Raw genomic sequence first — 24377 nt, 5'->3', positions numbered from 1 at the left:
TCGTAAGGTCTTTTTAATGATGATCTGCATATGCTCAGTTATTTTTACATCTAGTTTTACAATTTACTTTCCACAAATACAATAAAAAAAAAAACTTTTAGATGAAGTTGTACTCTGAGCAATAAAGATTGATGTCTGGATAAAACTGTAAAGCTGCGATGTGTAAATGAAGAAGAAATACCTTCATAGTGACGAAAAAGTCTCATGTCTGTGCAGAGGAGCTCTCTCGACGCGTATCCAGAACACTGCAGCACATGCATACAAACACATCTGATTCAATATTCTCATGTAAATCAATTACTCCATTCAATGTATAAACAATTGTCCACAACTAAACAGAGCTTTATCTGGCAGGAAAAATCTCTGCGGTACCCAGAGAGCTGATCTGCAGCCAGATGCAACTTAAAAACAATCCCCACCCCTGCACACAGACATATTTGTTGCTGCAAAGCTGTTGGCACGGAGATGAACGTATGCATGTCCTAATGGTTTTCGCCTCACTGTATCAGCTCCAGGGAGCGCTGGTGAAGATTCAGGAATGACCAATCTGTCTCTATACTGGTTTGGCTCGACTCAAACCCTTCGTCTCTGCCAAATCTCGACTAACAAACCTCTTTATTTTCACTCTACACTGTCAGCCTCCACTATCTTCCATTGACTTCCCGTTTCCTTATATCCTGGATCGTCTGGCCCATTGCTTTATCTTACTCCCTTCCAACTACAGAAAGCCAGCGAGATACTCACGCTTGATGCTGCCGCACAAAGTCGGCAAACTGGCGGTCTTTCGCGTAGAGCTCAATGATGCGTATCCTGTCTTGGATTTCCTGCAGACACACACGATATCAGGTATCAGGAAACATTACGTCACAGTCAGATAAACAGTAAACTAAACACACTTTGTTACAAGTTACAGTCAGAAAAACATTACAATGAAATTACGTCAAGACTTTTCTATTTTGATTATTCAACAAAAAAAAAAAAAAACATAACAGTGTTAAGAAATTAAGATATTTTGTTATGAGACAGTTCTTTATACAAATTCCATCCACATTATGGCAATTCTTTTTTGCCCTTTTTTCAAAACATCCCACAAAATAAGAGATAAGATGTTGTGTAGAGTTCGTTTGCAACAGTGACATGAATCGTCTCAATGAGCTGGGAGTCATATCCATCCTGTGCTACACACACACATTAAATTTACTCACTCACAAACACACCAGCACAACAGTGCTGCCGTGCAAAGTGCTCACCCATCACTGAGGGCAAGTTTAGGTAAAGTGTCTCGCTCAAGGACACTTTGACACATTTTGTAATTGATTTGTATTGAAAGACTTGTCCTGTTTGTACATGCCTCATTTTAAATTCCCTTTTAGTTTCAAGGAGCATCACACTGACGACCACTGACAAAACAAAAATGGAAAGCGAGCCGTCATTCAAGGTGCTCGCCTTCAAATCACAGTAAGTTTGAATTTGGTGTGTTGCCTAAGGACATTTTAACATGTGGACAGAGAAAACAAAGGTATTGTACATGTAAACATGCATCTTGAATTCTGAAGAAATGAAAAAACTACAAATACAATAGTCAGAGAGTAACACTTTTTATGATGTCCAGGGAGATAAAACTTGTGAACTTCGACCAACATTTCCAGGTAACGTTGCATATCCAGTGTTTGCTTCTTCAAGTTACAAATATGTGTCTATTTCGACCTTGAAAAGGTGTATAATGACTTTGAGGTCTAATAATTAACCTCAGTGAAATCATATTAGGAAAGGTCACCAAAGACCATCAGGCAGTGGGGGAAAGTTGACTTTTCTCAGCTTTGTCATTTCAATCTTTGAACAAATTGGTGAAAGGTGAAATACTTAATATTTTGTAAGAATTGAATTTGTTTTAAGAGCAATATATGTGAATTAAGTGACAAAACAAGAATTTCAAACCGCAAGGATAACAGTTGTATGTGTGTGTATCTGTATATATGTGTATATGTATGTATATATATATATATATATATATATATATATATATATATATATATATATATATATATATATATATATATATATATATATATATATGAATGTACATTGGTATGCATATATATTTATCTGGGTATAATATTCTCTGATACTTGCGATATTGCACTTCTGGTTAGATGCTAAACTGCATTTCGTTGCATTTGTAATGACAATAAAGTTAAATCTAATCTAATCTAATCTAAAGCAGTTACAGACCATATATAAACACTCGATTTCTCAAAACGACGACAATATAATGGGACAAGAGCGAGGCTCCTAGATTATAACAGCGGTTAATTATGTTTTATAATGTGGAAAAACATTTGGAAGTTCAACTTTCAACCAAAACTCACTCTCAGTTTGTGTGAGACAAACATGTGAGGCATGAGAGGCCAACTCCCTCAAATAGATTAAACCTTTCCCATGTCTCTGTCAAGCAAAATTAAGTAATAGAATTTGGATTTCACAAGTTCTGCAGAAAAACGTCAAAACATGTGACTTTGTGTTGAGTACATTAAGGGACACTCTCTGCGCACACACCTCCTTCGTCAGCTCACTGTTCTCGTAGATGTGTCGTATCTCCTCACTGCTGAAGTCGGTGGAGGCCTCGGCGCTGGCGCTGCTGTACACGGGGGCTTCAGGATAGCGGCGGTAGTAGTGGCTGTAGCCCGTGGTGGCCTCGCTCTCGTACATGGGGTTGTACTTGGTCGCCCTCTCCAAAGACGGGAGGCTTTCCGCCCGCCTGCTCCACGAGACGCAAACAGGAAGAATCAGCATGGAAACCCAATGGTAACACTAAACCGCAGTAAATAAGACATTAGTGTGGATTAGCTTTAATTAACCTTGGATAAATCAGTCTGTTTATGAGTCAGTCAGACCCGAGACGACCACAGAGACTATTGTGTTCAAGGCCTTTTAGAAATAGATCAGCACAATATCTGATCAGTTAATTGGCTGAGGTTGGCTCAGCGAGTCTCTGCAGGTAGCTCTGGGATCCATGCCACACACACACACACACACACACACACACACACACACACACACACACACACACACACACACACCCACACCCACACTGATGAATGGCTGTGCGTGTCTTCAAAGGGGAGATGAAAGAAAGCGGGCAGCAGACAGGACGAGATGGGAAAAATAAAAAAGCACCAGGCTCTAAACATGAAGCCGGAGCAGCACTGCCGGGAGTTAAGATGGGGTCGGAGTCGGAGGAGTGGATCATTTTGACCTCGATCCAAATTTGCAGTGCTGCGATTTCTCAACTTATTCTGCCTCCTCGGGAAAATAACCAGGCTCCTTTAATCTAAAGCCGATTACGTGGAGGAGAGAAAGTCATTAAACACCCTAATTTCATGTATTTCTGTTCAGTATCAAAGAGAAAAGCACATTTTATTTCTACTCTGAGTTAACGTATTGTGTAGACGGAGGAAAATAACAGTGTTTTGATTCTCCTATTAAACTTTCCACGAGTCATCTTCAATGCTTTCCATTGTGTACAGTCTGTTATACAGTAACTTCTATTTCTGTCAGATATTTTAACTTAATCCTTGTGCCAAACTACAGTACATTTTGAATTTTAAAAAAAAATGTGAGAGTGTTTGTATGAAGAATAGTTGTTATATTAACAGCGGAAACAGAATGCACTTAGCTTCTCTGCTAAACCGTCTTGATTTGAGCTGGCACAGCCCCCATGCTGACGCTTCTCTTACGAAAGGTAGAAGGCTGTTTGGCCTCAAACTGCTAATCCTCACCGTATGGGGTCTTCTGACTCATCCTTGTCGTACTGATCTCGTAACGTCCTGGCCAGGAAGAAGATGACTCCGGAGGCCACCAGCAGGAAGCCGGCCACGGAGGCGATTGCGATGCCAACCACGAGCGGCTCGGACACGTACTCCTCGCAGTGCTCGCCTCTGTACCACCAGTTCTCACCGACGCGACACCTGAAGATGAAGACAGGAGTTCACCAACAGTGTCACGGAATCATTTTCACTCGGGAAGAACAAAACAATGCAAACTGAACAATGTCTTATGAGCTGTTAGAAATAAAAAAATGCGTGATTTGGTTTTCATTCTTCAACATCAAAGTAGTTGAAGATAGAGAAGTATGAGTAGATATGTGGATTAGTGACAATCTTCATTCTGACACTAAGTAAATTGCTGCTTTTTACATTTTAGATGTCAAAATTCGCCTGGACTCTGCATGTATGCCGCTTGACCCCTTCACCACATAAAATTGTGAGTTTTTTGATGCAGAAGCCATTGGACAAGGATCTAAACCTGGATAAAGACGAGCTGAACATGCAGAAGGTTCTTTTCTCATTTCACAAACTTTGTAAGAAACAATCCCGGGAACGAGTTCAGACATCTTTTATGTGAATATTCTGGAAAAATTAAAAGTTCAAAAAATTCTTTGATTATGTTCAAAATTCAAACAAGTTGAATGTTTGCAAGGTTCTGTGACTCACAAATAGACATCGTGAACCCATACTAACACTGAAAGACATTATGGAGACACATCTATAAATTCTGTTTGCAACTGATCACATTCCATTGTGCAGTGGTGGAGATTTGGGATCCTTGTATTTCCCTCATTAAGACAATATTGTGTGTCGTCTGTCTGTACCAAAAAATAAATAAATCACTATTTCTTTGTTTTATGGTAAACTTTTTTCATCTGTTTGTTTCCCATCTCCAAGTAGTGATCCATTGCCTCCTGGCTGGACAGCAAGAAGTAAATACCAATCCAGCAACATCTGGATCAGAGAGTTTTGTGATGTGGTAGTGGATGTGAAGCTCAGGTTCATGCTCATCTTTTCTCAGGCTGTTCATAAACGCTTGTGAGTTAAAGTGCACCAGTTTCTCTCACTGATTGGGATTAGTAGCATATTGTCATTCATACACGTAAACCCATGCAAATGCTCAGTTGGTCATAGAAACAAATGCACAGATCAAAAGAATGAATTGGATAAAGCATAAATAGCAAAGTATTACACCAAGGTGTGACTGCATAAACTGATGCTGGAAAATTAACACAATTCTAATTGAAGCTTAACAACCATGCTTCTACAAATGGTAGTTTTTTTCATTTATGGCCATAGCATTAACACCTTATTCCTATCAAGTCGACGCAGGCAGGATTTGGCAACTTCTCGACCACTTAGGTTATAATTACAAAACTCAGAGCAAAGCAGGAAGCAGAGGAATGTAGGCTTGTATCTGTATTCCAGTCATTGTACGGCGGCCCCTGGACTTCTGCAGTAAAACCGTCCAATCACAAATAAGATTCAAAAGCATGTCACAAATTAATATTGAATAATTGAGATTTAAATAAGTTCGAAAAAGAGTTAATAATCAACACTACATTTTTTGACAGTTCCACAGCTATATAATCAGAGTAAATCCAGACATCCTCCTCTTAAGTATGCCTTCGAGTATAAATAAATAAACATTGAGCATTGCCAGTGTTTTGAGCGTTTACAAAGAAATGTTGACTTCCTGGGTTTGATTTCGTGCCAAAAAAACATACATCACAGAAGATGCTAATTGTTTTCTGATGCCAACAGGGATGTAAAGCTCAATCTATATTTCATTTAGTTGTTTATGTCTATAATTCATTGGGCTAAATAGAGAACGTGGCGTCAAATTATGAAAAAGACTTTGGGGGTGCATTCCTCTTCTCCACACGATTAACTTCCAGCTGAGGGAAAAAAACAGCTATAAGGCTAGAAGACTGTGGTCTCCTGCAAAAATACTTTAAAATCTGTTTAGTGTTAAGTGAAGAGGCACTCGCCTCTCAAACCTGCACACTCAGACACTCCTTCCCGCACGCAAGCAAATCACTTCCCCTAATCCCCACCCACCTGCAGATGGCTCCCTGGCCCGGGATGATGTCACACTTGCCGTCATTGAGGCAAAAGTCAGTTCGCAGCTCACAGATACTCTGGCAGGGCAGGCCGTCCACGCTGAAGTAGCCTGCATTGCAAACACACTCCGCCTCCCCCGACCACTTGTTCACTTTACACTTGGCGTATTCGTTACAAGCCTGGAACTTACAGGGGTCAGCCTGGTCACCTGAAGGAGGAACAAAGAAACAAAGGAGAGCTCACTACAGAAGTGTGGGAAGACCTGCTGGTACATCTAAAGAAGAATCATTGAAAAAAGAGTGTTATTTCTGCCAGTATAAATTCAAAGGCTGTGATAGCATAGCATATGTAATTTTATGTATATTAAATCTAAATTATATATAACGGCCATTGTCAAGTTATGGGACAAATGAGCTGAGACACACCACCTGCAGATCTATATTGTCTGTTATAGAAACAATCTACAAATTGCTTTGATGAAAAAAATATATTGTGTGGTATATAACTGCAGAAGACCAAACATCTTGACAAAAAAGGAGCAACTAGAACCTGAATCATATGCAAGAATACAGATAAAAATGTATGTGGTTAAAAATGTAAAGAAACTATAAAATTATTATATAACCATACATACACACATACATAAATACATACATACATCTTCACAAATGTAGTGAATGTAGTGAATTCTTACACTAAAAGGGTAAAATATCAATAAAATTACCCAAAACAAGTCCAAACTTGAATATAACCAAATCTGTAAAAGTACATCTTGAGAGGTGATTTTTAAAAAGCAAGCTTCATCTTCTCAGACATGAAGACTCAAGCCGAGGCCTCCTGTTGATTAAAGCTCATCACTTTCAAAAATCATTCCGTTAAAAGTGAGAATAGTTTGTAAAGGTCGTCGTCCATATTACTTTGTACCCTTCAGTTTCTTCTCCGCTGCAGAGTTTCACTTTTGATTTAACGGTTGTTCGAGGACACTTCAATGATCTCAGGAGAGGGATGGGAGCTGGATAATTAAATTGAGATCTTTTTTATATGCCCACTCTTTGTTATTGATTGGCTGAGTGAGCAATGACAAATTCTTCAGTGGTGTGATAATCTCAGAATACTGATTTGCGCAGATGTTAGCACAGATTACAACAGGGAAAGCTTATGTTTTAAGCTGCCAGGGGCTTTGGGGCGTTCTGAAATGTCATCTCTCAAACCTTTGGTATTTCTATGTTATTCTGTTGTGAGGAACATCATAATAAACCACTCGAATGATTGAAGCTTACTGAAGTTTTTACTCACAGATTTTGGTTTCGATACCACATGACGTAATGTTATGTTGCAAATTTAGTTTTTCAGAAAAAGCAAGCGATACAATACACACAGTTTAAAACAAGAGCCCCAAGTACTAATCAGTTGTTCAAGTTGAGCAGGTAATACTATCTGTTAATGTGACTGCAGTCCGGAGAGCTTCTATTACTTCATCTCAGGTGATGTGACCATTGTTTTACCATCTGGTTTTTCAGAGCATTTCACACACAAAAACACATTGTTCTTAAGTGACCTAGTGTATAATTAGCCTATAAGTCTTATTGTTCTGATAAGGTATTCAATTAAGGTGAAGTTTGACACTTCAGACAAGATGCCAATCACTGTTTATCCAAGAGTTGGACAAGGAGACTGTCTACTGAATACAGAATCCCTGCCATCAGGCAGTGAGCATTGAGTGTGTTCAGAACCTCTATCTTTCCAAAGCTGATCAAACATGCCTGTTTGCACATCAATCATTGAGTAATTATTGAGGTTTTGTGAGGTCCAGAACCAGTTTTCTTATATCTTGTCATTACTGTCGGATAAACTCAACAGCTATTTGCCGTTTCAAACATGAGAATGGTATTCATCTTCAAACCATCATCGGGAAAAATAAAAACATGTTCATTTTCAAAACGTTGAGAAATGTGCAACATCCAGAAGCTTCAAAGGTATGAGCAAAAATGAGAACCTACCTGATTCAACGTCCAGTGAGTACTTGTCGATGGCGAGATTCATGGTCTGGTACGCTGTGTTACAGAAGTCCTCCAGAATCAGGTAGACAGTGGTGGTGACGCCACGAGCCACAGGTTTCCCAAATTTCATCCGGCTGTTGACCACAATGCTCCCATTCCTGAAGTTCAGGATCTCCAGATTCTCAAAGTGGCTCAGGTTGGATTGGAGGTACGGCACAAGCTGGAAAAAGATCGTTTTGTTATTGTTTAAATGAAGATATGAGCGGAAATGGTGGGAAATCGGACTACTATAAAGTGTTGCTATTCACCAGCTCTATGAATCGCTGCTCCAAAGCCTTGTACTCTGGAGAACTCTTGTTGAAGAGATCTTCTGAGAAGACCATGTTGGTCACACGCAGGCTGAAGAACACCATCAGTGCCCGCCCAGGATTCACAGGCATGGCGATGCTGGCCTGGTCAGTGTTGATCTGCACGTCAAAGGGAAATCCCGTGCTGCCTTCCTCTGTGTGGTTGATCAAACCAAAACCGTAATGAAGCACGTCAAAACTGTTGTCTCGAGGCGTGGCATCTTCCAAGTCTTCATTCTGAGGAATAAAAAGGAAATTTCAAATGAGTCCAGTAAGTACATTTACTCCATCGATTGTTGTGAATTAAGAATTGTCCTCATCAAATTAGCAGATGCTCTGATGATTTGTGAAATATCCTGTATTAACGCAAGATAATGAAAGTTTTTAGTCAGAAGCATCACTTCTGTTTCTACCTGAAAGCAACAACAGTCTGGAGATGTGAAACGCTGCAGGACAAAGGGAAACACTCCCCCAACGGGTGCTGCATTTACAATTTTGCTAAAATATCATATTTTATATTGGTTTTCCTTCAAAGGTAAAACGTAATGCTGGAATCAAACATACACCCATCGACTAAACCTATTGCATTCAGACTAGAGTCACAGGGGGCGACAGCAAGAGGCAGGGAAAACCAGTGAATTTAATGTGCATCGCCTCGGAGAAAAGCCCCGCTGTCACCGGGAGAACATGCAAACAGAACGACCCCGTCAGCCAATCCTGTTCTCTTTATGTGTTGCTTACTTCCACGAACGAAGGGATGATTGCGTCAGGTAGGATGTCAAAAGCTGGATCAGTGTCAGCAATCCTGGTGAAAGGAGACTCCCTCTCTGGAGACAGGGCCGTCGGCTGGGCGGGAATCGAAGAATCAGGCAGTGGTGGCTCGCCTTTGTTGACTAGTAAGATTTCATCCTCAGTAAGATCTTCTGTTGAGATCTTTGGAGCTTGCGGTGTCTCCTCCTCAACGACAGGAGCCTCAGGTATGCTCTCCTCTCCTGCCTCCTCTGTCCCATCGCTCTCTGGTGCATTCTCTAGACTGAGCTCATCCAGAGCTGGGTTCAAAACCATGATAGCGGTCGGCTCTTCCTCGGGCTGTGAGGCACTGATTTCCTCATCTGTGATGGTAAACTCTTCCACCGAGTCTTTACCTCCAGCGAGCACATCAGTTTCCGCCACCTCTGGCTCTGATCCTTCACTTGCAATGTCTGCAGCCTCTGGAAGTGGGATTTGGACAGGCAGATCTTCTTCTTCTAAGGTTTCGGTTGTGATTGTAGAGATCTCAAAGTCTTCTGAGATTTCAACCTCATTCGCATCGAGCTCCTCCAGAGGAGCAGTGGTAGGTTCTACTTCAACAGGGGCTGCCTTGACAACTGTTTCAACTTCCGACACAACATCTGTTTTAATGTCAGTTTCTTCTGAAGTCGGCTCGACCTCTTCCACGGTCTCCTCGAGGAGCGCTTCCTCTTCATCTTCACTGATTGTGGAGGCTTCGGTCGGGCCTCCCAGGTCGTCCACGCCCGAGCCAGAGGCCTCGACTTCCACTGGAGGCTGAGGAAGTGTGATATCACCTGGCGGCTCAGGAGAAGGAGGCTCAGCTGGCAGCTCCTCAGGTGGGTGCGTATCTACAGGAGGGGTTGGCACAGTGTCCTCTAAAAACAGACCCTCTTCCTCAATGCCTGGGAAAGTAAAGACGAGAAGAAACTTGAATGTCTGGTCTGTTTTGGCTGCTTTGGTTTGAAGGATGCAGACACAATATTTGACTGGATGATCTCTGAGGGAAACGTGGCTGGTGACTTCAAACAGTAGAATAGTAATTCTTCGGATACAAAGTAAGACTTACCAGAAGTTTTGGGTGCACTGGTGATCAGTTCAAGAGCTGGAGGTGCAACTTCACTTTCCTCCAGAACAACGACATCGTTTTCTGTTGTTGCCATTGTGTTGGTTTCCGAAAGCTCAAACTGGATGGAATCGTCAGCGTCCTTTTCAACCGCCAAGAAATCTAGTGGCCAACCTTCAGAAATGACCTGCATCAAACAGAGAAATGCAGAATTGTGTCATCTAAACCTTCTCCTGCACAAACTCTCTCTTTAATATCAAAGTGGAAAAAGGAAAAGATATGAAGTGCTCTGCCGCAGTTTCCAAAAGTCTTGGTCAAGAGCCTGTACAACATCCAGTAATAGACCGGACTGATACATGGACGGCAGTTTTATTTTTATAGACCAGGAGCTCAATGAGAGCTGAAAGAGCCAGATGTCATTCAGCATATCAATCCCTGACACTGCTTATTCCTGTACGAAGCAATTGTAGTGAAGTGACTTGCTCCAAGATATAACCCATAAGATCGGTTGACCTGTGGCTCAAACCTGCAACCTACTAATCCACAGACTGATGCTCTTACCAGTTGGCCGCAAAATGAAACAGAGGGTTGGGAATGAGGAGTGAATATTGGCAGGGTATGTATGCAGGATAACCTTAGCTTGAACTCCTGCTGCAGCTTTGTGAGTCGTGTATCTTTTTTTTCAGGCTCATAACTAAAAGAAAATTGTAAGATGACCTATGAGCCGCAATCCAGAGAAATGGATTAAAATAATCCATTGTACATGTTATTTTTAAAGGTTTTAAAGAAATATTAAAACATTTGATCAACTTGTTACAGCTTGTATTGAAAAAAAAACCTCTTTCTTTCTGGGCTGAATTGCCAGCTGCTCAATGTGAAACACTCCAAATCCAAAATCAGGGCAGTAAGTGCTTCAGTGACACAGTGGCTCAGTGCTCCAGCCTGCACTGTAAATCACTTACTGATGACAAATTTGCCAACCCCTTCTAACTCATATAATGAGTCGAATTAATCACTAAGCGAGCTGTGCTGCAAAGTGAAGCAGCAGGCGCAAACTACGATGAGCATCAAAGTGAAGACTCAACCACAAGACAGTACAAATAAAGACAGACGGACTCTCGATGGTATTACTTGTCTGAATAAACTCATATGTGCAGTCTCTCGCCTTGACTGGCTGCGGTGTGCTGCGCCGTAGTCTTTGCCCTAGAATAGCAGTGGATTATTATAGCAAGAGCCAAACTAATCTTCAAAGCTTCACTTCATCCTCGCTGGTGAGCTCATCCCCTACCTGCGCTGGAGTAGTCTGGATAACATCTCAAGCCAGTTACAGGTTATCGCAACATCAGTTATACGACTGTCAGCAGTCTTTAGACAAACGCGATTCTTGAACTTTCTGGAGCTCGAAGCAGCTGGATCGCCCGAAGAGAGATTGTTGCCATGATAACCGTGAAGGCAACGCGTTACTCACCGTGGCTCCGTCTGCAGTGATGACAGACGCAGGAATCTCAGACACTGTGGAACCAGAGGAGAAGCAAATATTAACACAAACTGACACAAAAAGCCGAATGCGCCAAATAGCCCAAATATTTCTATCTGCCAAAGTCTGCAAAATCCTTTTTTACTGTAAGCGTTTCAGCGCTGACGACCTGGATTTATGACAGCGTTACCTTCGGGGGTAAATATCAACAAATCAGTGCTAAAATTTGGAGAGAATAACAGCCACTGTGGGCCAAGCTTATTACTGCATCACCACCAAAGCAAAAAAAAAACAAACCCCAAAGCGGAGCTGTGTCTTTACGTTCTCCAGCCACACATGTCTGCCACATGAGAGTGTTTAGCCGTCATTTCAGATGTCACAGCCTATAACTAATGTGAGCATCAGAGGGCATCCTTTTCCAGACGAGCTCGCCGTAAACCAATGACACGCATTCTTTAAAAACACAAGCAAGGCGATTTCTCACAGGGGGAGGACATGGTTTACACATTATCCCGTCATTTAAACGCTGCAGCCGAAAAGAGGAGGCAGCTCAGCGACGTGACGCCAAACAAAGTTTGTTTCACCGATATAATTCAGAATAATGATGCACAAGTACTAAACTACGCCACATAATTAAATAAAGAGTAATAATGAGATTGCACAATGTCCACCTGTTGGTGTTGTTACAGTATTATGTAGGAGATGCACTTGAGGTTGCATCACGTTGGGGCAATTGGGAGAACCAGTCCAGTAAACAGGAGTTTAATGAAATAATAGCTGCTCTTCAGTGGAGATAAAGCAGTCCGCTCTATTAGCAGGGCAGAGACAGACAGCAGCTCTACAGCTCAAAAGTTAAATGAGCTTAATGAAACTTTGGTGTTGGGAACTACATAAATAATGTTATATTTGTAATCGGTTACTACCAAAAGCAGAGGATTCATAAAAATAACTTACTCTTTATCATGGTATTATTTATGCATTATGTAGCAATCTATTATCAGGGGGTGTTAAAATTAAGATAAGATAAGCCTTTATTGATCTCACAGTGGAGAAATTTACTGAAGTGGAGATGCCGGGGATTGAACCCGGGGCCTCATACATGCAAAGCATGCGCTCTACCACTGAGCTACATCCCCATGCAATTCTAAAAGATTGGGGGAAGTTAAAAGCAAGGAAAAACACACAATGTAAAGTGAATGTAATGAAGGCCATTTGAAATCTTAAGTGAATATTTGGAACAAAACCATCATTTTATGGAATTATATAAAAATAGAAACCTCCAGCAGACATCTTACAGTCATTTGTATTGTCAGTAGATTGATCCAAAGATAAGATGCAATTTATTGTAAGAATGCAAAAAGTCCAGCAAAGAGAAGTTAATCATTGAGGCAAAGTATGTGTGGTGTGTATTTTCAGACTAGATCGGGTTTCATTCATCTGTGGGATTTGGCACCCGTCTTTGACTTCAATGACTTTTCAGAACGCCTTTTCTTGGTCCATTCTGCTGATGAGGTGGTTTTCATTGCTATGACGGGGTAAAATTTATTTAGCAGAATTAGGGTTATGTAAAGTTGAGGCATGTTTATTCTCATCCCACCCAGAGGGTTTTGACTTTTGCCCACCACCTCTCTGTAGCTGACTGTGTTTTTGCTGGATTTTTTTTTTTTTTTTAAGCTTCTCATCACCAGTGTGGCAGATTTATAGGAGAACAATCCAGTGAAGTACATTTTGAAGAGTTGACTGGAGGATCCTAACTGTGTCAGCCAAAATAAAGGATTAAAGTAAAGCCCCCCTCAGAAAAAAAGAATCTTGGGGTTCAGATTTCAAACGCCCTTTTTGCGCGGTTTCCTTTCGCAGACCATTTAATGACAAGGACTTAAGTGTAACCAAATAAATACGCAGTTCCTATAACTGATGACTGTTATTTGTCCATTAGAAATGGCCCACTTTCGCACTGAGACTTCTTATAAATATGTTTCTGTCGTCTGTGACAGAAAGAGCAGTCAAATAAGAAACAGATGAAACTATTAAAACCCAGGAATGTTTTCTCAAGTGGTGTACCGTATGTTGTAATATCAATGCAGGGCCTACGGTGCCTCTATTCGATATGACACATGGAGGTTCGCCATGCATTTCATGCACCACCTCTGCCAATGCATTCCCAATGACTTCACTGCCATGCAAATTGAATAAATAGCCGTAATGGGAGAGCGCGAGTGTCCCGTTCCAGTGGCGGCGGTGTTTTGGAAGACTGGCCATCGTCTTACCGCTCTCCAGCTCCTCGTTGTGAAGGGCCTCGGTGAAAAGGTTCTTGACCTCGCTCATGGTGTAGACCACCGTGGGGAGCTCATTGATGCCGCGGTATGAGCTTTCCACGCGGTTCGACTGCAAGGTCAGGTAGTCCAGCTGTTCAGAGCTCACTCCGGCTCCATTCACCACCACAGTGACCGCATAGTCCACCCACACCCCGTCCACCCTGGAGACACAAATATACAGTTGTAATGTCGACTCTAAACAGAACAGAGTTAGGATAAGAGCAAAAAAATACTCTATAGACTGGGGGGATACACACTTTTTAATTTATAGGTCAGACACTGCACAGTTTGGTCCTGACAATTTATAAATAACCAAAAACCAAATGTTTAACTTTTGCTTTAGCGCAAGTAGTTTAGACCAAGTTAATTCGTAAATGTGTTTAAAAAAAACTGGAAAGATGAAACTAACAAGAAGTAATGAGTGAAATGAAGCTTTTTCTTCATTTTCTGGTGCCACAAAATGTCCAAAAGCCATTTCATCTGTCTGTGGCCAGTGTCGCCCCAAGTTAAAAAAAAAAACAAAAACAAAACAGAAACAGAAGTTCCTTTTTTTGAGAACTCAAACTTCATGTTTACATTCGCAATATTTATACTTCGAAACGTCTGTCAAGATGATTTTTGTACACGGTCCTTATGTTTGACACCGATAATGTAGACACTTGATATAACTGTGTTGTGATGATGCTCAGCCTTATAAAGCTTTGTCATCGTATCAAAACAAAAACACATCAATTCTTTATTGCACTGGACATGAGGTTGATTATTTATCAAGGTAGGCAATTAAAATAAGTCCTATTTACCACTTTAACTTGGTTGTACAAACACATCTGCATCAAGTACACTGCTGCATTTATCTCTCTTCACATTAGCAAGCTTTAACCCCTCTCTTCAAAATGAGCTTTAATTCCTGTAATTGGCCAGTGCACAGCTGCACCACTGCAATAAATGAGTCAGCATTGCTGAAGGGCACCAAAGTATTTCATTAAGAATGACCAAAAGAGGCTCTCTCATTCATTTTAATTACTAAAACTGGGTGAGGACATTTCCCAGTCAAAACAAGTTTTTAGAGCATCCATGTACAATAAGACAATAATAGAGAAAGAGCGAGAAAAGACAGAAATTCTTTGGCATTAGTTCGATACGACATCAAACTTGCTTAAAGTAATGTTTCAAGCTTAAAGACGACGGATGACTGGAATGATTTATTCCTGCTCAGAGCACGGGTGTATGGCTGTGTAGGATGAAACAGCCAAGTCAGCAGGATGATCAATATCATCATAATAAACATGAAAACCTCACAAGAGTCTCTGGGCCGTGGAAAAAAAAAAAACATCTATCAGCCTTCATTTGACTACTGGGAGCCCTCCACACTGACCTAGTTTGTGGGGCTTCTGGCGACAGGCTGAGCGCGTGCCGGACCGCAGTCCCCCCCCCTTAACCACCTCTCCCCACTTTTGGTTTCTCACACAGACACAATGAGCTCAGCATCTGCTCTGTCCTATAATCTGCAGATAGCAGTCATATTGAAGAGTACTGCCAGGAAAACACTTGTTTCTCGAACCATCAAATGCATAAAAAAGTATACATTTACACTGCGCGTGTATATTTAATCGGGATGTGTTACATCTGCCATATGTATCTTGTTACTTAGGTCATATTTTACTGCTTTGTAATAATATTGATTACATTAACAGTTGGAGCTGCTTCATCCTATATGTGCAAGCTGTTGGCTTCAGCACTTTTTGTCTTCACATTTCAAACCCCCAGTTTCGTGGAAAACTACCTCATAACTCCTGAACTAAGTCACTCCTCCTGACAGCAACATGAAAGATGTACAACTGTAAGTATCATGTTTCCACAGGACTTATGATGTATTGGCGGCGCTAAATAAATGTTAGCGTGCTAAATATTCGTGTTTTCACTTGTTCATTTATGTAGAGCAATGCTGTATGCATGCTGAAAACTGTGTGCTCTTCATGCCGTGTGGATGTGTGCATATTAACACACCAAGCTTCAACAAAAGACCTACATAACACGTGCGTGCCACGATATTGCTTCCAACAAATTGATGCAACTTCAACTGAACATGAGTGAATCGTCAGACCAACTCTGATCATTCACTGCAACTCCGAAAAATAATACAACAACAAGGCCGAAGGAGAACATTACAAGTAACATAGAGCTTATTTTATCCAAGTATCAAGTTTCTATTATTGACAATCACTAATGAGCAATCGCACTACTTTTTAAAGATGTAACTATCTGTAAGCAGTAGGTAAGGTTCAGTAACTTAACCAACACTATGTTTTACATGTAAGCTTGTTATAAACTTGAGTATGAAGAAAAAGCTTTTTCCTGTGAGGTTATCTTATATTCAGGGCTTATAAAGAAAGCCGTTCCTCAACAAACATATTCATAGTTCACTAAGACGTAAAAGTATCTCTAAGATCAAGACAACCTGCATCTAAAAAAATGGCGCAAAACTGTGATCACCTGGAGAAAAATGGCTCAAAAGTAGGTCAAACTAATCAGCTGCACAAGAGGAGACACGACGGTGAATTTAGTCTAATGATGATCAATGCAGCTGAGACCTGATAACTGTCAAGCTGCTAAAATATATGGTGTCACTGAGTGCAACATAAGAAGATGGCGAGCGCATGGAAATGCGACTAATCTGGTGCTCTGCTCAGATCATTACGGTACTTCGTTGCGTGTGATGTAATCCCCACTATGCTGCGATAGGACGCTCACGGAGGGAGCAGACTCTGGAGCAGACAGTGGAGCAGCATCACGCGTAATCCGCCCGCAAAATGTCAAAGTGCTGCACTGATTGGGGCAAATAAGAAGTGGAGTACGCCGTGCGCAAAGCCGGCGGCATGTGTGTCAGGCTCTTTTGACTCCGCCTGATTGGACTCCAGAACTTGGAAAAAAGAAAACATTTATTTGGTTTTTGCATTGAGATTTTCTAGACGGAAAAGGTGTGACCTCTATCGTTGTTTGATGTCAGAAATGTTTAGGTGCTTTTTATACCATTTGAATGTTGAAGAAAGATTATATAAAGCATCTTGTTCACCTCTCAAAAACTAATCTGAATGTTTGTCTGAGGTTTAATTAAAGAATTTACATTTAGAATTAATAAAGTATGTCTACATGTTATGTTATACTATGCTATGCTATGCTATGCTATGTTATGTTATGTTATGTTATGTTATATCATATCATATCATATATCCATACAGAGGTGGTTGGTACCATTAAAGCATGGGGAGGCAGGGCCAAGTTCCTTATAAAATCAATATATAGACGCACGGTCAAACGTGTGATATTCTTAATTGATTTTCTCCTCAAAAAGGAAAGAAACATTGTTTATCTTTCTGCCTGTTAATATTTTAAAGACCCAGTTTCTTCCATTTCCAACATAACAAATACATGTTACTAATATACAAATACTCGTATTTTTCTGTCTTCATTTAATTCTTCCTCTCTAGTTTTTGTCACCCAATGATAGGCTGCATATTTCCCTCCAGCCGTCCTCCTCTTCTTCGCTCCACCAGAGGCTGGTTGGCGAAGTCGCAAAGCTGAGCTAATCGCCCCTATAAAGGAGCACCTGCTCGCTGGGTTGGACCCATCCTGATCCCACTTAACAGGTGAGTGACCGCACTAAGACCATTAACACAGGCAGCTAGTGGCACACCTCGACACGTGCCCACTCACAGGTAAACACAGTACGAGATGAAGGTGAGGCCAAACACACTCGCACAGCTGTAGCTACCAAGCGGTTGATTGGGATCTGCGGGCTTAAACTCAGGAGCTGGCGGGGAGAACCATTCAAGGGCAAGGGATCGCAATGTGAACTGATGACTCACCCTTCGTCGTCCTTCTGCGGCCTGTTTAAAAACAAGGAGGAGCTGTTCAATCTCTGCACAGAGCTGAAATGGTGTCAGTGCTGCAGAATGAGGTGCTTGTTGGCCGCAATGTGCCGCCAGCTGTTTCATCCATAAAAACATTCAGAGAGAGAGAGAGAGAGAGAGAGAGAGAGAGAGAGACTGACCTAAAGTCGATCACAGACACACTCCTAAATCCAGGAAGCCCCTCCAGAGCATCTTCAATCTGCGAAGACAACGATAATCAGGCATTGGACGAAAGCCACATGAATATACTATTTTCATATTCTGTGAGCTCCTGCGTGTCAAAATAAATCAAAGTTATTCCCCACAACGGACTAATTAGTTTGAAGTAGTTGAAGGGTGTTTTGTGCCGAGGCCCAGATTCTTCGCAGGCAGACTGTGCGGCATTCAACTCGGAAACTCTTTTTATTGCTACGTGAGGATTTGCATGTCCACACAATGCAGGCAAAAACAATGCATACACTGTTCTGCAGACCCACTGACCCAGTTTATTTAATCTTTTCAAGAAAGCGAAGGACTCCGGGGCCGGTTGTCAGCCAGCTTGCCCTCCTTTGCTTCTTTCACTGTCCATTATTTACAATCTGAGACTTGAGTCCCGGCCTTCCCCTTCACTCCACTTCACTTCCTCGACATAGACCTTAATCTTTTAAACGCACGTGAGATTATGGGTTTGTGTTACAGGTACGTGAATGCATGTGCAGACTTAATGTGACCAGAAAATCTTCCCCGGGGAATAAAGAGCAGGTCAGCAACCTGGAAAAACCTGAACATGGCCAACAATAAGAGGTAGAAGTTCATTTCACTTAGAATTGAGCCTCGGCGTCATACTCCCTGAATATCTTGCAGCACGCAAGAAAAGTCACTTCATGTAAAAGCTCCAAAACGAGATCGATGACTGGAAAGTATACGTGTTTTATTTGATGTGGAAACTTAAATACAGTGTATCATCAGGTTAAAATGCAATATATCCCATGAAAAGTGGGTACAATGAGATTCGGTATGGCAGAGGAATAATTTGAGACAACTGTCTTTTTGTTTGTTAAAAAAAAAAAAAAAAAAAAAAAAGCTAAGTAAACATTTACACACGAATATAATCCTCTGCATGATGTTTTAAAAACCTATTTGTGTGTGCATGTTTGTGTGCCTTCATCTGTTGCTGACTGAAGGGAAAGAGCTTGGAGGCGAATTTACGCACTTCGCCAACGACCTGTAAAACCACAGAAAGCGCTCGCGAAGGTGAGAACCAAAGCAAACGCATGCACGGGCGATAGTTGATCAATTCCCAGGACGTACCATAAAGCTGTACTTTCAGCACTTATTTAGTCATTTCATCACAGCCGACCGTGTCAAATTAAATAGGTGTGTGCATTTTGAACGTGCGCCTAAGACTCTGGGTTTAACTGCTGACGCCGTTAAAGTGCAGAGTATTAAAACTAACAATGCATCAATCACGGCGCGGTCGACACGGCGGTCTGGGCCCGTGCCAGCGGGACCCGGAGCAATTACACGGAGAGACGTTATGGAGCTGAGCACACACCTTTTCAGCAAGCTGTCTGCTGAGGGCCTGGTGGTGGAGGCTGGCCGGATCGCTGAGGTCGTCACCACTGTACATCTCTCCAGTCAGGAGGATGCTCATCTCCACCACCTGCTCCAGCATGGCGGCGGTGGGAGCCTGCACGGCGATATCGTTGTCCAGCTGCAGCTTCCAGGGCGAGACACAGTTACTATACTGTGTATGTGTGCGTAACATCATCCGAGCATCAACTCTGTCATGTGCACTCACCTGACTTCCTTCTTCCTCCTCCTGAGGTGCGACGACAGCTGCATCCTTCTCCCGCTCACCTTCTGGGTGGTTGAGTTCATGCATTTAAAAAAAAAAAAAAAAAAAAAAAAAAAAAAAAGGGATTTATGGTTTATTTCAAGTGGATGTGCCCTTAAACCGTTGGCAAGAACCATGATTGCAGATAGCTGTATAGATTAGACCTGCCTGACCCCGGGTTCCTTCTAAATCTTTCTAAACTGGCTTCACGTCAGACTAACATATTGATCACACAGAAACCAGCAGAGATGAAGCTGCATGCTAAATTTGACTTTGACATAGATACAGAAACACCTGGTCACAGCTACTACTGTCTTTACGCAGTATTATCAGGTGTGACACTGACCGAGTGCTGGAGCCTCAACAGCTTCTGGCGTGTCCGGCGTGGGCGTGCTGTCAAACAGGAAAACACCATCAACCATGTTGTTAAGCAAACAAACGACAAGAAAAACGAACAAAGGGACAAAAAGAGCAAACATTTAAACAGGTTTTGCACAGTGTGGGTGGAGACACATCTATGGGTGAAAGGATAACTTTTTGAACAGTTTTCAAAGAAATGATCCAGAGAGATCAACGCCAACAATATTTCTTTGCTCCTCACATCATCACAGTGAGGTAAGAGTCTCACACTGGTTTTTCAGAGTCCCAACAGTATCACAGCACATAAAACATGTTTCTTGTTGTAAGTGTTTGTGACTTTCAGCAGACAGTGTGGCTTATTTTTTTTTGTCTCTCTATAATGACACATCATAGTGTGTTTTTGCAAAGAGATGCAGTTTTCCGTTATATTTTCAAGCCTTTACGAAAGCTTGAATGAACGCTTACGTTCAATACTTTATTGATCCCTCTTGGGAAATGATTTCCCAGCATTTAGCCCATCCTGCTTCTACCTTCTACCTCGAGGCCACCGCTGCACCATTGCCTAACTCATAATATATTTTGAGCCTTTTCTGTGGAGCCTGCATGTTCTGCCTTTGCATGAATGGGTTTCCTCGTGGCAATCCAGTCCAACAACAAATTCAACAGGTCATAGAAGATAGATTTTGCTGATGTAGAGAACTGTCAAAACATTTGCACTTGCAATGGAAAAATAAAAACACTTAAAACGTCTGGATTCGTCTCCTTCTGAGTCTTGAAGAGGAGCCACACAGTTGAATTGCCAAACAATCTGTTTTGAATGATTCATGTATGACAATGACACAGATGCCGAATATCAGGCGTTACTTGTTGACAGGATGAGCTCATTGTTGGCTTTGGCCTTCACTGCAGCTTTAGAAAACAATTAAAAGAGAGATCAATTAAAAAAAATAAAGAACTAGTGATGTGATCCTTCAGAGAAGGCTCTGGCTGGCGTCCAAGTCGGAGACAGGCACAAGAAAACAAAGTCCAAAACAAAGAGCTGAAGTCATGTCTGGTAACTGGTGAGTGGAAATATGAACAGGTAAGGTTGAGGAGCCTCTGACAACCTTACCTGCAAATATGCTGCCAGGACCTGGTGGGCTCACTGCGGATGGTGGGAAAAATGACACAAAACACAGACTTGGTGATGAAATAACACATGCGTCACTGAAACGTTACACTGGAAAAAGTCGAGTCATCTCCTACCTTTTCAAGCCTGGAAGTGAAATTCTCTGGAAATGGAGCACAAAGTGTTGAGCTGGAGAATCAACTCATTTATCCCAATCATATTGAATGACGCATGATTCACTCACCTTTTTAACCAGAGACTGGTGCTCGTCTGATTGGCTGAAGAAGGTGCCAATATGTTGAGCAGTGACGGCGCCTCCCTGGCACTGGCTCATCCAGCTCTGGTACTCTTCCTGCTCGGGGAGGCGATCCCAGAAGATCTTGAAAGCCTCCCATATGGTCTCCTGACAGACTGGTTGGATCAGACAAAGAGGCCATCCACTTTAAAGCTTGACTTCAGAATTAGCATAGAAACACTTATTCAGCTCCTCACAGATGTAATAATCTCCTTTTTATTGGTTTTTCCTGGTCTTTTATTTGTCCTTTGTCTTGTTTTCCTGCTGTATCCCCAAGTGTTTGTCTTTCCATGTGGTTTCTAGTATTTCCACGTTCCTCGTGTTTCTGTGGTGTTTTTATTTATTATGTCCTGTCGCATCCTAATGTTTTCTGGTTTATTTCAGAGGAGCTGTATCATGTCATCTTCCAGCTTAACTTCTTCTTATCTCAGTGCATCAGTCAGTCGCTGAGTAACTGTTCAACACGCCAAAATCAATGTAAGCCTTTCTAAGGTCTGAAACTAATGTGCACCGCCTGTTATTTATTTCTGGTGTACATCTGTTGTCTTGGTGCAGTGTTCTTTAGTATTTCTGTTTTGTAGACAGGGGGAGAGGCTTTCTGGCACAATGTAATGTGATGGGCCACCCTCAGCGCTCCTTCAACTGTGTAAAGTTGCCAACATTCGTTATGTTTTATTAAAAACGAATAAAAGTCAAAGCAAATGTCCTTGATTGATGTCCCTAAATATCAAAATGGGATGTGAGTGGGAACATTTGGGTGCCCCCTTTCCCTGATTTCAACCCACATTCTTTGCATGTCATGCATGTGAATCCAGCACTTTATGATCTTCTACATTTAGGCCCCGTTTACACGACAACGTTTCACGTGACAACACCTAATCCGTAAAAAAAAAATTTTTTTTAAAAAGGACGTTCATTTACACTACAGCAGCAGACACATTGACAACGATGTATTTAGTATGCCAGACCACGGGAGGGCACTGTTGCTTGATTTTGTAACGAAACCACACAGTAGTGTGCAGAGAAGAATACACTATAAATGCGCAGTGACAGGCTACAGGCACCAGTCCAGAGTCAATGCACAGACAGACATATGCTCCAATCTTTCTCTCTAATCAACAGTCAGCCAGGCCGGTCGGAGACACCAGCGGTTTACCTCCAGTCCAAATCAAGCTTACGTAACAAACTTCCACTTTTTTCCATCGTAGACAAACACAACTCATGTCTTTCTGTCTCTGGCAAAGTCTTGTTGCTCAAGATTCCATTGTCGGAAATGAGGTTTTTTGCAAACATAATACAGAGTTCTTCAAGTATTAACAGATCAACTGTTGATTTACGGTGTTATTACTCCTTTAATTCAGTGCATTGCATCTGTGCTACATCTGTTTTATGACGCTAGAAACTCCCCAAAACAATAAAAATGTAAAAGGATTTTCTTTTGCAGACAATCAGGAGAACTTCCCTCTGATTTACATTTTACTGTTGCACTCAAGAATCAGTTTTAACCGATTTCTATACACTTCAGAAGTTCATTCCTCAACGGCATACGATGCTTTATTCTTTAGTTATTGATCATTATGGGCGATGAGCTCGTTCCGGCCACACACTGCTCCCCTAACAGATCTTTTTGGCCAACAAGGCAATTTCAAAATATCTATCCAAGTTGTGTATCCTGGTAACACCAAAGTGCAAATACTTCAATCGTTTTCTTCAGTTGCATGCCTCGGGAAATGTGCAGTTATTGAGTCAAACTGGCCTTTATTATTTACTTTATGTGAGGTCAGAAGTTTCAACAGCCGCTGGAGATGAGATGAAATATGGGTTGTGCAACTTCAGCTATGAAAAAAAAAATTACAGTTTAATAAATCACTAACAACTTTTGAGGCCTGGGCAAAAAATAATATGATGAAACAAAAAATGTGGGTGAAGTCCCACAAACTGTCCAATTGTTTAAAGGAATACTTAAAAAAAAAATAGATTGAAGGCCACACATTTCACCATGACAAAGGCAGCAATGGGGCTGTTTAGCTTACCAGGAACTCTGTCAGCCCAGTTGAACCATGGGTAATACATATATTGATAACGAATCGATCCATGCAACATAAACACAATGTCTGGTTTCACTCCTCCGGTTTTGATTCTTTGTGTGAGAGCGCATATGTGAAGATGTGGTCATATTAAACCAATCATACCTGCAGGCTCCGTTTATTTGAAATAAAAGCCACGAAGGAAAAAGAAAATGTTTCTCTTTGTGTAAACAGACCCTGTGAGTAGACCACAGTCTGTTTAAATGTGAATCCCATGAGGCCTAATTACCACCAGTGTCCACACAGACGTTCGAATGACATTCTTCCACTTCATACCGAGTTTATTTTTGTAAAATATCCCAATCATTAACACTTGTCCTCCTGAACAATGAAGCCTTTTGCGTACTAGAAAAACGAGGAGAGACAATCTGACTAAATATATTTAGGTTTGTATGGGGAGTTGTAACTCTGACTCGTCTCTTCTTTCCTCTGATCTTCAGTGGCCACGTTGTGCGACGCCGTCGACACACACACACACACACACACACACACACACACACACACACACACCCCTACACTCACGTCTGATCTTACCTCTGAGTTGGAAGTAGTTCAGGTGGGTTGCAACGACTTGTTGAGCCGTCTCTTGTGCACAGAGCTTAACTCCACTTGGGAAAAGGATGTTCCTCTTCTGTCGGGAAATCACCACATGGCCTTCGTGAGATGCCTTCACCTGAGACACTCGAGTGATGTGTGGAAACGCCACCGGCTCCCGAGTGCGAGGCAGATCTGGGTGTCCCATGGAGGAACCTTCCACTGTTGCATCTGCAGCAGCAAAAAAAAAAAACATCAAGCAATTTCTTTGTGTTAAAATCAGTAGAAATCGAGATGATCGTAAGCGAGCCGCTGATACATACCTGTTCTTATGTCCAAAAATATCGCCACAAAATTAAATAGAACTAAGGAGCAAAGACATTTCCGAGATACGATGCTCAT

At 41.6% G+C, this 24377-nt stretch overlaps 1 protein-coding gene across 1 annotated transcript; it reads right to left on the bottom strand.

The window, feature by feature from the left end:
- Positions 1-202: 202 nt before the first annotated feature.
- On the bottom strand, positions 203-24377 carry impg2a (interphotoreceptor matrix proteoglycan 2a; the record flags this gene model as incomplete). Its single annotated transcript, XM_080498556.1, has 21 exons — positions 203-245; positions 745-824; positions 2557-2758; positions 3780-3968; positions 5889-6099; positions 7892-8111; positions 8200-8475; positions 8980-9857; positions 10076-10259; positions 11541-11584; positions 13817-14025; positions 17731-17751; positions 17916-17974; positions 19310-19474; positions 19556-19617; positions 19938-19984; positions 21063-21095; positions 21197-21222; positions 21304-21470; positions 23976-24206; positions 24299-24377. 21 exons carry the CDS (start codon positions 24375-24377, stop codon positions 203-205), a joined length of 3426 nt encoding a protein of 1141 aa, XP_080354682.1.

Source organism: Blennius ocellaris (genome assembly GCF_963422515.1).
Source record: "Blennius ocellaris genome assembly, chromosome: 6".
In the NCBI taxonomy this organism is placed as follows: Eukaryota; Metazoa; Chordata; class Actinopteri; order Blenniiformes; family Blenniidae; genus Blennius; species Blennius ocellaris.
The sequence above is the reverse complement of the archived record's forward strand: the minus strand, read 5'-3'. Positions and strand labels throughout refer to the sequence as shown.